This window comes from Rhipicephalus microplus, chromosome 6, assembly GCF_043290135.1.
Source record: "Rhipicephalus microplus isolate Deutch F79 chromosome 6, USDA_Rmic, whole genome shotgun sequence".
NCBI classification, from domain to species: Eukaryota; Metazoa; Arthropoda; class Arachnida; order Ixodida; family Ixodidae; genus Rhipicephalus; species Rhipicephalus microplus.
Window position 1 is genome coordinate 192706057 of NC_134705.1, and position 15965 is coordinate 192722021.

The window sequence follows — 15965 nt, forward strand, 5'->3', positions numbered from 1 at the left end:
CTCAGCGTAACGCGTCAAATAATCGGTTGCGACAATAATTCATTTGTTGCCAGACAAAGACAAAGGAAACGGGCCTAGGAGGTCCATCCCCACTTGTTCAAACGGCGTACGAGGTGGATCGATCGGTTGTAGATGGCCTGCAGGCTTTAAATGTGATGTCTTGCGACGCTGGCATTCACGGCATCCCTTCACGTAGCGTTTGACACAGGCAGACATTTTAGGCCAGTAGTAGAGTTGTCGCACCTGATCCATAGTTCTCGAGTAGCCCAGATGGCCAGATGTGGGCTCGTCGTGGCAAGCTAATAAGACGTCATCGCGGAGGGCTTCAGGCACGACGAGAAGATGAGATCTGTCACCAGCACCGGCGGTCCTTTTGTATAAGACGCCATTTCGTAGGCAAAATGATGGCAACGTTCGCGACATCGGACGAGGAATGGGCGCAGTGCCACCTTCTAAATGATCTATAATCATTCTTAGATTGGCGTCATTTCGTTGATGCGACATCAGATCCGGTCCGCTGACAGTTGCCACGAAGGCGCCGTCCTCTTCTGCGCTAGTACTGGCGGATTGAAGAGGTGCTCGTGATAGCGTGTCGGCGTCTTCGTGCTTTTTGCCTGACTTGTACACGATGGTGACATCAAATTCCTGAAGGCGCAGACTCCATCGTGCTAATCTTCCCGAAGGGTCTCGTGGATTGGTCAACCAGCACAAAACATGATGGTCAGTCACCACTTTAAATGGTCTTCCGTAGAGATATGGCCTAAACTTTGTAATTGCCCAAATGACCGCGAGACATTCTTTCTCTGATGTGGAATAGTTACATTCTGCGCGAGACAGTGTGGGACTTGCGTAGGCTATCACCCGTTCAATGCCATCTTGTCTTTGTACCAAAATAGCTCCAAGACCAATATTGCTGGCATCAGTGCGTACTTCAGTGTTAGCATCTTCATCGAAGTGGCCGAGCACGGGAGGGGAAGAGAGCCGGTGCTGTAGTTCCGCAAAGGCAGTCTGCTGTTCGTCAGCCCAGACAAATGGTGTGTCATCACGCGTGAGGCGTAATAGTGGCTCCGCAATGTTAGAAAAATTTTCAATAAAGCGCCGGTAATACGCGCACAGACCCAGAAATCGTCGAAGACTTTTCTTGTCATTTGGAGGTGGAAAAGCGGTAACGGCAGCAGTTTTGTCAGGATCAGGCCGAACACCAACGGCGCTCACGACGTGACCAAGAAACTTTGATTCTTCGTAGCCGAAATGACATTTCTCAGGCTTGAGTGTGAGATCGGCCGATCTAATGGCTTCGAGCACATTCCGAAGGCGACGAAGATGCTCGTCAAACGTTTCTGAAAACACAACGACATCATCGAGGTAGACGAGACAGCTTTTCCACTTGAGGTCTGCCAGGACGGTGTCCATCATTCGCTGGAATGTGGCTGGAGCGGAACAAAGGCCGAAAGGGAGCACTTTGAATTCATAAAGGCCATCCGGCGTTACAAAAGCGGTCTTTTCCCGGTCACGTTCATCGACCTCTATTTGCCAATAACCGCTCTTCAAGTCGAAGGACGAAAAATACTTCGCGCGTCGCAGCTTGTCCAGAGAATCATCGACTCTGGGCAACGGGTACACGTCTTTCTTTGTGACATTGTTCAACTTTCTGTAGTCGACACAAAAGCGAAGCGTGCCATCTTTCTTTTTCACAAGAATGACTGGTGATGACCAAGGGCTGCTTGAAGGCTGTATCACGCCATCCTGAAGCATTTCCTTAACCTGCGTTTGAATTGCGTGCCGTTCGGTTGGCGAAACACGGTAAGGCTGCTGCCGTATGGGATGAGCGTCGTCGTAGGTGATAATACAGTGTTTCGTTATCGGTGTTTGACGTATCTTTGAAGAACGTGCAAAGCATGTGTGGAACTCCAGCAACAGCTCGCTCAAACGCTGCTTGTTTGCTTCAGAAAGCGTTGGATTGATGTCGACTCTGCGGAAAGGCGCTTCAGCAGTGCCGATGGCCTCGGAAGCAAAACACTCAGTGACATTGGCGACTGGGTCGGAATAAGCGATGACAGTTCTAGGAAAAAGGTGCCGGTGCTCGTAACTGAAGTTTGTGACAAAAACGTTGCAGTGATCATCACGAAGGTCGACAAGGCTTCTCGCTACGCAGACACCCTGAGACAGCAAAAGCGAGTGATTGCTTTCTACGACTGGTTCACCGTGCATCACTCCGTCCCACGCCACCTGAACCACAACAGTTGCACGGGGTGGTAACGTGACAGTGTCGTCGACGACGCGAAGAGACACTCGGGAGTGGCTGGGGTCGGCGTAAACTGTTGTGGCGTTTGTGGTCGCGAAAGTGACTAGACGTCGTCGAATGTCAATTATAGCACCATGCTCCCTGAGAAAATCCATGCCAATGATGAGGTCTCGAGAGCACTGCCGGAGAACGCTCAAACTGGCAACAAATGTACAACTGCGGACTTGCAGTCTTGCCGTGCACATACCGAGTGGCGTTACGATATGCCCGCCAGCTGTACGAATTGGCGTTCGGTTCCAAGGCGTCGTTACTTTCTTGAGAAGGGCGGCCAGCTGTTCGCTAATTATGGAATAGTCCGCACCAGTGTCCACTAAAACGCTGACTTCGCAACCATCTAGCAGAACAGGAATATCTAAGGAAACTCTTCCGCAATCAGCCGATGGTGTCGTTGCCGATGTATCGTCGGTATCTTCAGTCTGCGTCGATAGGGGGTCTTGAGCATGACCAGTCTGAGCGGCCTTGCCCCTAAAGGTCGCTGAGGCTAGTTTTCCCGACGCGGGCTAGGTGACCGGCCTTGCGCCACGCCCGCATAGGTGCGATGATTCGGTGGGAACCGCCGCGGTGATGGAGAGCGTGAGTGGTGCCGAGATGTCGATCCGCGCTGCTGAGCAACGTAGTCGGCGATTTCCGGAGGCCGCTGGCCGAACCTAGGAGGTGGGGAGTTGGCCGAAAAACCACGAAGTCCTAGCTGCCGATAAGTGCAGTGTCGGTAGACGTGCCCAGGTTCACCACAGTGATAGCAAAGGGGACGTCGATCGGGGGCCCGCCACACGTCTGATTTTCGCGGAATCGGTCAGCGGTCACTGAGGTACGGGCCCGCTTGGACTGCCTGAAGCATGGCTGGGGCTGTGGTATAAGACGGAGTGAAATGGGGTGCAGGTGGGCGCAGAGTTTGATCTGCCGGAAGCATGGCAGAGGCCGCGGTGGGAAGCGGAGACAAAGGTGGTGCTGGCTGGAGCAGAGTTTGCGCATACGACATGCGAGGGAAGTCATTTAGGGGCCGCGGCTCTGTCTGACAAGACGGTTCTCGTAGTGCCTGCTGAACTTCATCTCGGACGATGCCGGACAAAAAACTGACAGTGGACGCCGAGGGTACAGATAACTTCTGCAGTTCTTCGCGAATTACAGAGCGTATGAGCTCTCGGAAGAAGTCGACGTGGGCCTCAAACCACCCATGTAGTCCGTAGCAGAAGCAAAGTTCACTTGTCGCTCGTATGTCTGGGTCTGTTGCCGAAGCGTGCTTTCAATCAGGACGACTTCAGCAAGAAACTCTGACGTAGTCTTGGGGGGGCTGCGTACAAGACCACCGAACAACTGCTCCTTCACTCCACGCATCAGGTATCGCACCTTCTTCTCTTCCGGCATGTGAGGGTCAGCTCGTCGAAAAAGACGCGTCATGTCCTCAACATACATTGCTACGCCTTCATTTGGCATTTGCATATGGCACTGGAGTTCACGTTCAGCTCGCTCTCGGCGATCGGGACTTGCATACGTTTCGAGAAGCCGGCGTTTGAAGTCCACCCATGACGTGAACACACCTGCCCGGTTTTCGTACCAAACACGTGCCCCGTCATTCAAACTGAAGTAGACATGTCGGAGCTTGTCTGTGTCATCCGACATGTTATGAGCGGCAACGAAGTCATAGTGGACTAGCCAATCTTCAACATCCTCATGGGCAGCACCATGAAAGGGATTCCGCGTTCGTGGTTTGAACAGCATATATTGCAGTGGCGTTGCGCCTTCCATACCGGCTGTGTTGGAGCCACTTGGGACGGCGCTGCCTGGAATAGTTGGGGCCGTCATCTCTTCTGAGAGAAGTCCGAACTCAAGGTCCAGTTCACGGATCCTGCGGCTAGCATGGTGAACAGGCGTAACCACCGGTATGGGGCTGGAGCTTCTTGTACTGGGAGGGGTTCGGTGCATAGGGTACCCAGCACCTCCACCAGTTGTCACGCGCTAAGAGCTCGAACGAACGTACAAAGGGACGCGACTGTCCAAAATCTCAGAGACAAAGAAGGCTTCCTCGTTCACCGGCACAGAACTGACCCACTGTTCACTGGCACAGAACACTAGGTGGATATATATATATATATATATATATATATATATATATATATATATATATATATATATATATATATATATATATATATATATATATATAGGTACATGCATAAACATATACGTGAATGACAGCGGCACAAGTGACAGCAAAAACCAGCCGAGACTGTCCATATAATTGCTATTGCAATAATAAATAATAAACCTCGCACAGTAGAAATAGCATTCAAATGATCAGTGGAGTTCATGCTGATGCATGTGCCGCTTCCGATCTGTCCGAAACTTAAACCTCTGGGGGCATGAAGGGCACTTATAGGGTCGCTCTCCTGTGTGAGTGCGCAGGTGCTGCTTCAGTGTGGATTGACTTGCGAAGCCTTGGGGACATAGGTGGCACTTATGCGGTCGTTCTCCTGTATGAGTGCACAGGTGATCTTTCAATGTGCTTTTTCGCGAGAAGCCTTCGGGACACAGGTGGCAGTTAAACGGCCGCTCGCCTGTGTGAACCCTCATGTGTCGTATCAGGTCACACCCCTTATCACTCTTGTAGTCGCACAAGTTGCAGTGGTAACGGCATCTCCGACGTGGCTTGTCCATATCAGTGGTTGCAGGAGAGATCAAAGAACCCGACGCTGCATGTAGAAAAAAAAAAAAAAAAAAAACAAGGCAGGCTAATGAAGCGTTGCTTTTTATTTGAAAAGAAAGCTGCTTCTGAATTTTTATAAGCAAGTGTTTTTACGACTTAGCACTCTTAAATGCAGTGAAGCCACTTTTACAGGGGATCACCGGCAGACATTTATGTATCTGTGCGTTGATATAGAATACTTAGAAATTTTGAATAATTTCAATTCGAATCGTAGTGGGTTTGAATACAGTAATATTCATTAGAATATTAGTACAAGCCTATTCAAGATGACTACGTTTATATACGAGCATGTGTCACACTGTTACCCTTAATAAGCTAATGTATTTGCTCAATCTCTCACTGCAATATCCTAATATAGCTTAACATCCTTCAGTCCATGTACTGTATAACCATGCACATAAATGTGCAGGCTGTATGTGATAAATTACAAGCATTCCTCACATGAAAGTATAGTGGAAAGTATGCTACAACCATATAGATTAGGACAACTAAGAAAGAGCAAGAGATTATCTTTTCAACACTAAAGTTGAAAGCTGAGGGTGATACAGCCGAATGGCTTTACAAGAGACACTGATGTAAGATACAAATGGCTACAAGAGACACCAATGTGCCTAACTGCCATTAGGGTTAAGGACTAGGACAAATTTTTCGTTGCCAAAAAATTTGTCCTGGTCTGAGGATGAATTTTTCTGCAACTAAAAAGCATGTTCTTCTGATAAATCCGTATGGATTTCATTGTGGCTTCGTGCTACAAATAAGTGGTTGTCCTCTTTCCCTTTCACAGCCCTTGCACCACCTTGCGAGATTCTCCAGAACTCAATAGCAGTATTGCCCATGACCATCTATTATTCTTGATTTCGACTATGATGTCCATTAAACCCTTTTGTTCCCCGATACACTCAGCATACAACTAAGTCCAAAGATCTGAGAACAAAACGGCATTTGAATGATCGCTCGACCATATGAATCCTGAAGTGTCGCTTAATACTGATGGCATTGTCAGTTTCGAAGCTGCAGATGATGCAACGGTAATACCGTCCCCAATCCGGCTTCTCAGTGTCCGTAGTCTCTAGATGGAGAAAAGGTTCTGAAGCTGCGCATGAAAAAGGTTGCAAGACAGGTTACTCAAGCATTGCTTTTCGTTTCTCAACAGAAAATGAATTTAAGTTGAATGTTCTAGGGTGCAGCACCGCGATCAGGCAGTAGTGCAGAAATTTCTTTTATGCTTAAGGGCTGACATTAAAAAAAAAAAAGATTCTATTACCTTGATGAAACCTAGGATTTTCCTAATGTGTACATAAACACAAGTAGGTGAGTGCTTTTGTATTTGGCCCTAATTGAAGTGTAGCCACTGCATCTATTGATAATAATATGTCAAAATTATTAAAAATAAATAACATTGAAACACAAGTTCTGTCACTGTCATGTAAATGCCTCCATGGCATATGCAGGAAGAAAGCCCAGAGGTCAACACTTCACATTTTCTCGCAAGACCCACATATATGGTATTGTTAGATGACCAAGTTCATGATGCACAATTCTACTTACATAACAAAAACAATTTCGTATTCTGTACAGTTGCCTCATTGTCTTAATATTCTCCATGAATGCATGCTATTCTGAATAGGACAATGCAGAACAAGGTATGCACATATGCCCTGACCGATAAGGTTCCAAGAGTAAGGGGATGCATACTCCAAAGGGCTCAACATAATAAGAAATACATTTCAATCATAACCACTGCAATCAAGGACAACTCTACAGAAATATTTTCAGTCATGCACCAGTGCTAATCCTAACTAATGCCTGCGATACTTCAACACTTAATAACAATCAGCTCCACTCTTTTGAATACCTAAACAACAAAATAATTAAAATCATGTTCCAGACAGTGACTGTGCTAGACAGGAGAGATCACAAATACATGAGCATCACAAAAAAAAAGAAATCAAATTGTGTGGAAGAAAAGTAGTATCGGCTGCACTGCTTCGACATGATAAAATATGACCATAAATAAATAGCAAGATGAAATATTCAAAAAAAGTTAAAGGCAAGAGTTCATGATGTGACGTAATAAACCTAAGTAGCCTCGGGGTCCTCTGATATTTGGCGACATGAACCTAAGGAGAGAAAGAAAAATAAGATATTAGCAACAGGTGAACAATATAAGAATGAAAGCAGGCCTTGCTACCACATGATTGCATTGAAGGAGTGAATTTCAATTCTAAGCTAAGCATGTTTTTAAGACTAATTCACGATCTTCCGGTGGCTATTTGTGTTCAGAGTATTTACGACTCTGAACACAAATAGCCTGCTATTTACTATCAACAGAATGAGAGCTTTTTTTTGTCACCTGTGCACTCACATTTCACCTTTTATGAGCACTATTTTCTGAAATCAGAGCTACATGCTAAGCTTCACATTTACGCATCAAATCTAAAGCGTACTTTACTCAGCAAGATGATGCTGTCGTGCTTTTCATGTACCATACTCATGGAATGAAACATGACACCACAACATCAAGCATAACAATTCCCAGCTGCAATTGCTCAAAGATAACGTCATGCCGCTACGAAACTGACCTACCCGTGCATCCCGCTAGCACGACCCCTGATAGAAAGGATGGAGCGAAGAAGCAGAACCTCCTTGAGGCTGCAGCAGTGCACAGGTTGTCAAAATGGAACAAGAACTGAGACAAAAATACGGAAAAAAATAGGTACATTTGAACACAACAAAAAACTTACCAATGCACTGTGTATTATTTCATTCTGGAGTGGGACTGAAGTATTTATTTTTTGTTGGGATTACGTTTAAAAGAAAAGTTGCCAATCTGGAACAACCGAGCTAAACAAAATGATCATGAATGCATATCTCAGGAGACAGTGATAGCGTTTGCCTAAAGCCAGAATTCCAAAAGAAAAAAATTTGTTGAAATTTTGTGGAAAAAGAGAAAGACTGGCAACCAAAGCTGTTCGTGTTAATACAAGTGAGCCTCATATGCCATCATAAAAGGGACTCTGTCAGTTCTGAAGCTTGTTTTATCAGAACAGTGGTGTTGTATATCCGAGACTACGCTTGATATTATGCTGCTTCTGAAACAATGTTCACTCTTTAAAAGTAAAAGCATTCAGCCAGCTAGAAAAAAATGGTAAGTCAATAATGAAGAAAGTTAAAATTTTTATCGATAGTATGTTATCATTATAGCAAAATTTATACTTTTTTACATCGATAAAGATCATTACGAACTGCCAGAACATTTTCTTTTTTTGCTGTAGAACAGAAATAGAAATTGAACTTTTATCGGCTGAAAGAAGCTAAAAGCAAAACAAAAATAATTCATTGCAACACCCTGACTTCACACTGCATGATCACGCCGCAGTTCTTGGACAGGCACGCTAGGCAACTAACCCTCCTCTGAAAACAGAACTTGTATTGTTGTCACCGCCATTTCAAAGGGAGGTGGGCGAATCAACTTCCCATAACAATATGTCATGATCAAGCCCCACAGTACCAACCGTGATAGCTTCTAACAGTGTAGCTAGTTTTCTTCATCGGAATCAGCCAGCTGACAGTTCTGGTGCACCCGCAGCACAACGCTGAACAGTGTATTGACGCTGTTGATCCAGAGTGCTGCTGCCATGCATCAGCACTCTCCACTTTCGCCTTGAGACTCCCCTGCATGGCCCCAGTGGTTGCCCGTTGGTGCTCTCAAACTGCATTTTTAAACAACCTAGGAGCGAATTCCTTGCTGGCTTTCCAGTCTTCAAAGTCCTACCCCTCGATATGATCCCTAGGAGCTGACTACTTCCTCCCCGGTGGAGCTCACTTCACTGTAAATCACCGTGGAGTCATCCTCATTTGCTTGACTATGAGTAGGCACATCTGGCCAGAGATCTGAAGCCGACTGAACCACAATCCATTGATACGAAAAGCATTCTTGCGGTGACCAGTCTGACACATGTCTGCTCGCTGCAAGGATGTCACAGGTTGATAACGTTTCACACAAAGCAGCCATCATGACAGCCTTTGATGCTATCTTGCAGGCCAACGTCTTCGGCATCGGCCATTCCAACAGCGTCGTGGGCGAGTCTGCTGACGATGGCAAGTACAAAACCAAGCAGATCACCAAGAAGCCTTTCTGGGCGCCTTGAGATCCACTATCAGACAGTGAGAGTGTGACCGAAGCAACAGGAACCCGTCAAAGAGCTTTACCGATTCTAACGTTGGGTGCACCTACGATGGCGCTCAGGCATACGGATGCGGTACAACTAGATGACGCTGGAGCGATTAATGCGCCCAAAATCATTGTAGGCTAATATAATTACGTCCCCTGGTTTGGTTCGGCCCTAGCCCTAGATGATTGCTTTAAACCACTACGGTCTCGAAGAGCAACCAAGGGCGAAGTTCGCTGTTCTCATTGCAGAAGTAGGCTGTACATAATGTACGACAAGCCATCAACTGGGCGTTTTTTTCCAGATACCAAAAAAAAAAAATAGCAATAGGGAAAGGAATTAATCGACCAGTCCATCGCACTTTCTTGCCGCTACATGTTCAGTCGATTGGTAGCAAAGTTATACAGACATCAAAGAAATATACCCAGCCAAAAAAGGAACCAACACGTGAAACAAAGAAGAAAACATGAAAGCAGTTAGACTACCAACTGCTCATTCACGAATGCGAGGCTCAAGGTTATACATGCACTCATGCGGTCATGTTACAATCTCTTCACAAAAAATGCAAACTACAATAAACTAACACAAAATCACTGCATGTAACCTTCACCGTATTATTCACTGAAGATTCTAAAAAATATTACAGGAAATCTTTTTTCCTTCCTGCACATTGCCACAGAGCCATATCACTGCAACAAGTCTCACCATTCTTTGCAATGTGAAATGGTTCAAGTATTTCACGTGCCATTTTTTTGTGGATTCTGCCCCCAATCCTGATATTGTTAAGCACTGGCTTACATTTGCACTGTTCACAATGAACGGCCGGCCAAATTCAAGCCTGCTCCTTTCTTGAATGATATAAGATGTTTCCAGGCCCTAATGTTCGCACAACGACCCGTTTGGCCTATGTAAATCATTCCAAAAGTCAGTCGTATTACATACACAGTGTGAACAACACATTTCACAAAAGTGTGCCCATGCTTCGCCTCACAATGCGGCTTCTTTTGCCTGGTGCGTACGCATAAACATCCCAGTTCCCTTGGTGTAAAAAACACAATAGCAAAGCTTCTGCAACAGAAGACAACACAGATCTGGGAAAGCCGGCATTTTGCAGACTGTCGATATAGGCCCTAAAGCTTGTCTCACATATGCTCCTAACACTTTGTCAAGGCAGATTTAAGGCAAAGAGAACCAGGCTAATGTTGCCAAATGTCGGAGACCGAAAATGGCTAGATTTCAGTGAAAAAGTAGCTAGAAATAGCTAAAAAAATCTATGAAGGAGCTAAAAAAGTAGCTAAATTAGTTTTTCAAGCACCTTTAGACATATTCTATATGTGCAACGAATCTACTGGCAGTTGTGTTATTTCACAGTCTAAACAGACCTATAACGTAATGCTTTTTTTTTTTTGCACGCAACTATGCAGAACATAAAAGAACGAAGAAAAAAGTGTCCCTACTTTTGCTTCCAATAATTTAGGGCAGGGGTAGTTTAAGCAAAGTGCCAAGGTTTGTGAGCTCATCAAAGATGAGCTGGGAATGCACCAGAGCTTTGTAAATTTATGGGTGTGCAAATATTCAAAAACATTTAGTGAGGAATCAATTAATGCATAATAGAACCGAATATGTATTTCGAATAATTTCTGAAAAATCAGCACTGAGGAGGAGACCCGAATGAAACAATGCATTGGAAGAGCAATGGATCATTTTTATTGTTTTATTTAGTGATTTACCAAGATATCAATGTATTCCAAGGTGCATTCAAGATGCATGCAGGTCAGGTGACAAAAAGGTCAAGCTGTTATGGGAATAAGCTCCGCCCGCCACCGGGTGAATGATTTCCTTCCTTAAACTCCTGTGTCACTGAAGCGATTGTGTCTTCAATCCCTTATCATTTTCATCCAATTACTATCACTCATCCTGAAATAATGGCTACCTTTGACGTCTCAGCTGGTGAAAAAGCTGGAAATGAGTTTAAATTAAAGCACGTATCAAAGAAACTAACAAAAAAACTTGAGAATCTGCACTATCTAATCGTAAACAAACGTACGAAGGACTCTCCCTTGAAAATCGTAAAAGGGCAGCACAAGCATGAAGCTGTGGCGGTAAACGTCCTTCACTCCTGCGGTGCATATACTGGATGATATCGGCTATTGGCAGAGCATCACCTTTTCCGTGCATTGCAGTATGACGCTATTGTGGCGATTTCCAAGCCACATCACTTGGCAAGCTGCATTTGTGGTATCTTGCTTTATGTGTGTGTGTGCATGTGTGCCATGATATTTTGTTGCAAATTAAGCAGAATTAAACTGGATGAAAACTCCCGCGTTTTGTCGGCCCAATTACATTGTTTTTTTCCTGTTTAGTTCCCTTTAGTTATTGACAAAACCTATGGTTCAAAAACAGGAGCACTGTCCCCCATGCTTTTTTTTTTTGGATGGAATGCCTGTTAGGTTTCACATATATATGTACAAGTATTTCTCCCCCAGCACCAATAATCAAAACAAATATCATAACACTACAGCTAGAGTTAGCCAAAATAGCTAGATAATAAGCTAAATTCTGAAAAAAAAAGTGCTAGACTAGCTATTTGCAGCTAAATCAAATTTTCGGTAGCCAGCAGAGTCAAAAAGTAGCTAGATCTGTCTCCAAAATAGCTAAAGTGACAACACTTATTATAGACCATTAAAAAAAAAAAATAAGTCAAGCCGCTTTCCTGTCTTCTCCATTTCCTGTGTTATTATTTTTTTTTGGCTGGATATATTTTCATGATGTAATGCACCAACTTGACAAACAACAGGTGTTGCTCGTGATCGGACGAGAACAGGCGCATTCAGCATGGTATGGCCGATATGACAAACACCTCGTGTTTTTCGCGCGCGCCAGGGGTTGTTCTCGTAGAGTTTGATCGCGCAAGCTAAGCAGCGAATTATCTTACCGTTGCGTTGCACGTTCGCCACTCACAAGCATTCAAAGGAAAGTCGCTGCTGCGTGGCTACTGATGGTCGACGGCCGACGGAGAAGTTGTGAGCGCGCACTGCACGTGCATAGCAGACCTCGGCAAGGCGCGCTGTTCACACGTTGGAGCCATAGAGTTACAGACACTCTATGGTTGGAGCAGTGCGGGCAGTGCATCCCGCGAACTCGGTAATGCGACGCCGATTCGTACAGGTACTCACGATGAATTCCACGCTTTGACGACAGCCCCGTTGACTTCGCACACTGTCCTAGTTTCACTTTTGCTGAAACCTCTGGACATTGAGCTTGCGTCATGCTTGCGTCTTGCGCGGTTGGAGCAACTGCGTACAGCGCAGAATCTAACCCCACGCGAAACAACGTGCCGCTGCGTGGGAACTTTTGGAAAAAAAAAAAAACTTCCAGCGACGCAGTATTGCGAGTGCCACAAATGGAAAGTCAGTGTTGTATCGCGCGTCGGACGCGACGAACGACGCCCGAAGCGCGGGCCGGAAAGAAGTAGAAAGTGACACAGCCGAGACCTGGGCGGAATCTCTCTTTTGTGCACAATTTGTACACAAGTAACACAAGCGTCGGAATGGATTGATATGGCTGTACGTGGCTGTGCCATAGAGTAACTAGTAACATACTCTATGGTTGTACTTGTACCACAGAACACCTATACCAGTTGCTATACCCTTTAGATTGGGCGGCGGCTACCACCACCTAGCCGTAATACTTAGTTATCAATTGTACAACGCCCTCTAAAAGACCAAAAAAAAAAAAAATCAAACTCTGAAACCGGAACCGAAACCAAAAAACCCGAACGACACAGTCAGGGCCTAGGAAAGGCCCACCACCTAAACACACCAAAAACAGTGGACATGTTATGCTATGGGCTGCGCCGTAACAATCTAAAAAACAAAACAAATCACAGCATGTTCACGGACTGTGTGATCATGAGTGGGGCGATGTGCATGTACGGATGGACACATGGACGGACGGATGGAAACACAGAGGAAGGATGGAAACATGGACGGCTGGACACACGGGTGGAAAGATGAACGCAGACGGATGGACGGAAGCATGGATGGGCAGATAGACGGACGGACCCATGCACGGAAGCACGGATGGATGGATGGATGGGCGAGCGGAAGGATGGATGGACACACGGACGGACGCTTCACCGCACTCATCACCATTCACTTCGCGGATATATTGTGCTAGAATTACTTTACATGCTACCTAAAAGTAGCATATACAGTAACTCTATATTGTGAACACTACTAACGCCATCTAGTTCTATGATACCCCGAAACATATACATACAGCGCTATCTATTGAGTGATTCATAAAACTAAACTAGAGGTGGCTGCTACATACAGAGGAGGAAACTAAGGGAACTAGAAGAGATGTAGTTATCTAGTGGCACAAACCAATGTTACTAGATTCTAGGTCACTCTAACTAGAAGTAGCTTTGGGCACGAACAGCTTCGCACAGGCAGCCCGTTTTCGCAAGGCTGCTACGAGGTGGCGCCACTACAACCTAGAGTTGCCATCCATGGTTGCCGTGCATTTTCGTCACGCAATGCAAATTTTTTTGTTATCGGCGCTGCTATATCCACACACAATTTTACACATCCAATTAGTACTCATTATTTGCACATTTCTGGTAGTGAATGTGCTGGTAAATCAATAGCACCCAAACTCTGCGTAACGTAAAATGACTTTTGAGGCACCGGATTTTGCGAAACTTGCACCTGCACCCTTTTTGCGACGCGGACGTGCGGATTCCTCTCGGAATCGGCACTCCGTTGCCATTTATGACGGGAAAATAGTCACGCAGAACGAAATGCGCGGTTCAAAGTGGTGCGCGCACACTGTGAATGAAATGCTGAAAGCTTTATCTTTCCTGTGACGGTGCCGCTCCCACTTCTTTCGGAGGTAGTCAATCTTCGGCGCGGCGTACAGCGACGCTTTTGGCCCATACGGGTAGCCCGTGCGGCAACCCGGAGCGAAGCACTAGTGCGAGTCTGTCCAGCACGGAGGAAGGAAAGGTACTCCATGCTGTCCAGTCTGTCCGCCTCTTCGCCATGCCGGGCGCCGTACGTGGCGCTCACGATTGATGAGCTACATGAGACTCTGGGACAAAGCGTTCGGCACTGCTTCTCCTTTAAAGACGATAGTCTTTCTTGGGGACCTTCGACGGAAATAAATCGGTCCGTCTGTCTGTACATTTGTCTTTTTGTCCGCCCTAACGGTACCCCAAGCGGCACCAAACGGCCAACCCCATCCACAGCACCCACCAATATTGCTCAAGGTTTAGCTTTAATAATTGTGCAATTGTTAATTTAAAAAAAAACAAATATTGCGCATATCCGAGGCGCCATGACAACACGTATATGTTTTGTATGTCTGCCTTTATTCTAGAAGAGGCGCACACAGGTAACTATAAAGACTGTAGCGTTTATCGCGCTGCGCTGACAGTCCAAAGCGATGCTCAACAAGGTGTTTCCAATGCTTTGCTACGACGATACGGTGGTGGCACCTGCCCGTCGCTTTGCATTCTACACATTATCACCTCCGAGACTGGTGCGCATCTTTCTCCGCGGTCGCGCACGCCTTCGTTTTCGAAGATAACTGCCAGATGGCGCTCGTGTCTAACGTGCCTAGATGCGCTTGTTCGCTTCCGCTACACGCTCGAGGCACTCTAACGCAGCGCCTCCAGAATACCATTCACCGATTTTCTTGCGCAGAACATCAAATAAACGTTTTGTTCACTCTCTCCAGACGCAAGACTATCGTCTTTCGACGACACTCACAGTGTAATGTGTAGATTCAAGATTTTTTATCGGCACGATCCACACGAGCAGGCACTAAAGCGCAACGGGTGCTCCCAACAATGACGACACGCAAGCCCCGCTAACGTTACCATAGCACGTTGGGCCAGAGAACGCTTTGAGTACCACACCACCACCACCCACACTTATGAGAATAGGGAGCCTTGGTGTGCGCTTAATAATCCATATTAGCTCACAGCGCACGAGACACGGACGAAAAAAGGACACCCGAAGACCTGTGTGTATATTGTCCCACTCCTGCGATGCAAGCAGATACGTAGCACATTTTATGGACATGTGATTATCAAGTGGTGATTTTGGGACGTTAAACCCCACAAATCAAATCATTTATGGACATGTGAGGGGCTGCAGCCAGAACGCTCCCGTCACCTCGCTCAATCCGGCCTTCGCTACAGCGACACAGCCAGTTACAACCACTGGATACATGAAAACAGATTCCACAAGACGTATACTTCACTTCATACACAACACTGGCCTATCAACACACATTTAACGAAAATATTATGCCTTAAAGGCAAGTCTTTGTCGCAATAAAAAAAAGAAGCGCTGACTAACAACTGAATTTTATTTCGAAGGAACATACGAGTATAAATATGCAGAATTGCCCATGCGCGAGTGCATGCTGTCGAAAGCGTCCTCCGACCATGATAACACGTAATCATTTACTCAGTGTTAAGAAAAGCGTGCAAGGGAGTTCGCTCGCCTCAAGAATGATAACTCCTTTGTGGATATAGCGTTACAGAAGGTTTGCTAATCACTTTTTTTTTTCTTCAGTTGGTGCTGCTTCAATAATCAACCTTTTTTTTTCTCACATGACGTGATAGCTATTACGGTAGTGCCGTCGAAGATGTGAGTGCAGCCACATTTAGAACACTAGCTGTTGCACCGAAAAACCATCTCCACATTTTTTTTTTCGTTTTTTGACGATGTTCTAGCCGACGCACGTTGCGACATCTTCCCGTTTGTCCCAC

General features: G+C 45.7%; 1 protein-coding gene across 1 annotated transcript; it reads right to left on the reverse strand.

Moving 5' to 3' along the window:
- Positions 1 to 4559: 4559 nt before the first annotated feature.
- Positions 4560 to 12887, reverse strand: LOC142765768 (uncharacterized). Its single transcript, XM_075867381.1, has 2 exons — positions 12358 to 12887; positions 4560 to 4995 (listed from the first exon to the last, which is right to left on the reverse strand). Exons 1-2 carry the CDS (start codon positions 12449 to 12451, stop codon positions 4601 to 4603), a joined length of 489 nt encoding a protein of 162 aa, XP_075723496.1. The 5' UTR covers positions 12452 to 12887; the 3' UTR covers positions 4560 to 4600.
- Between the last annotated feature and the right edge of the window lie 3078 nt (positions 12888 to 15965).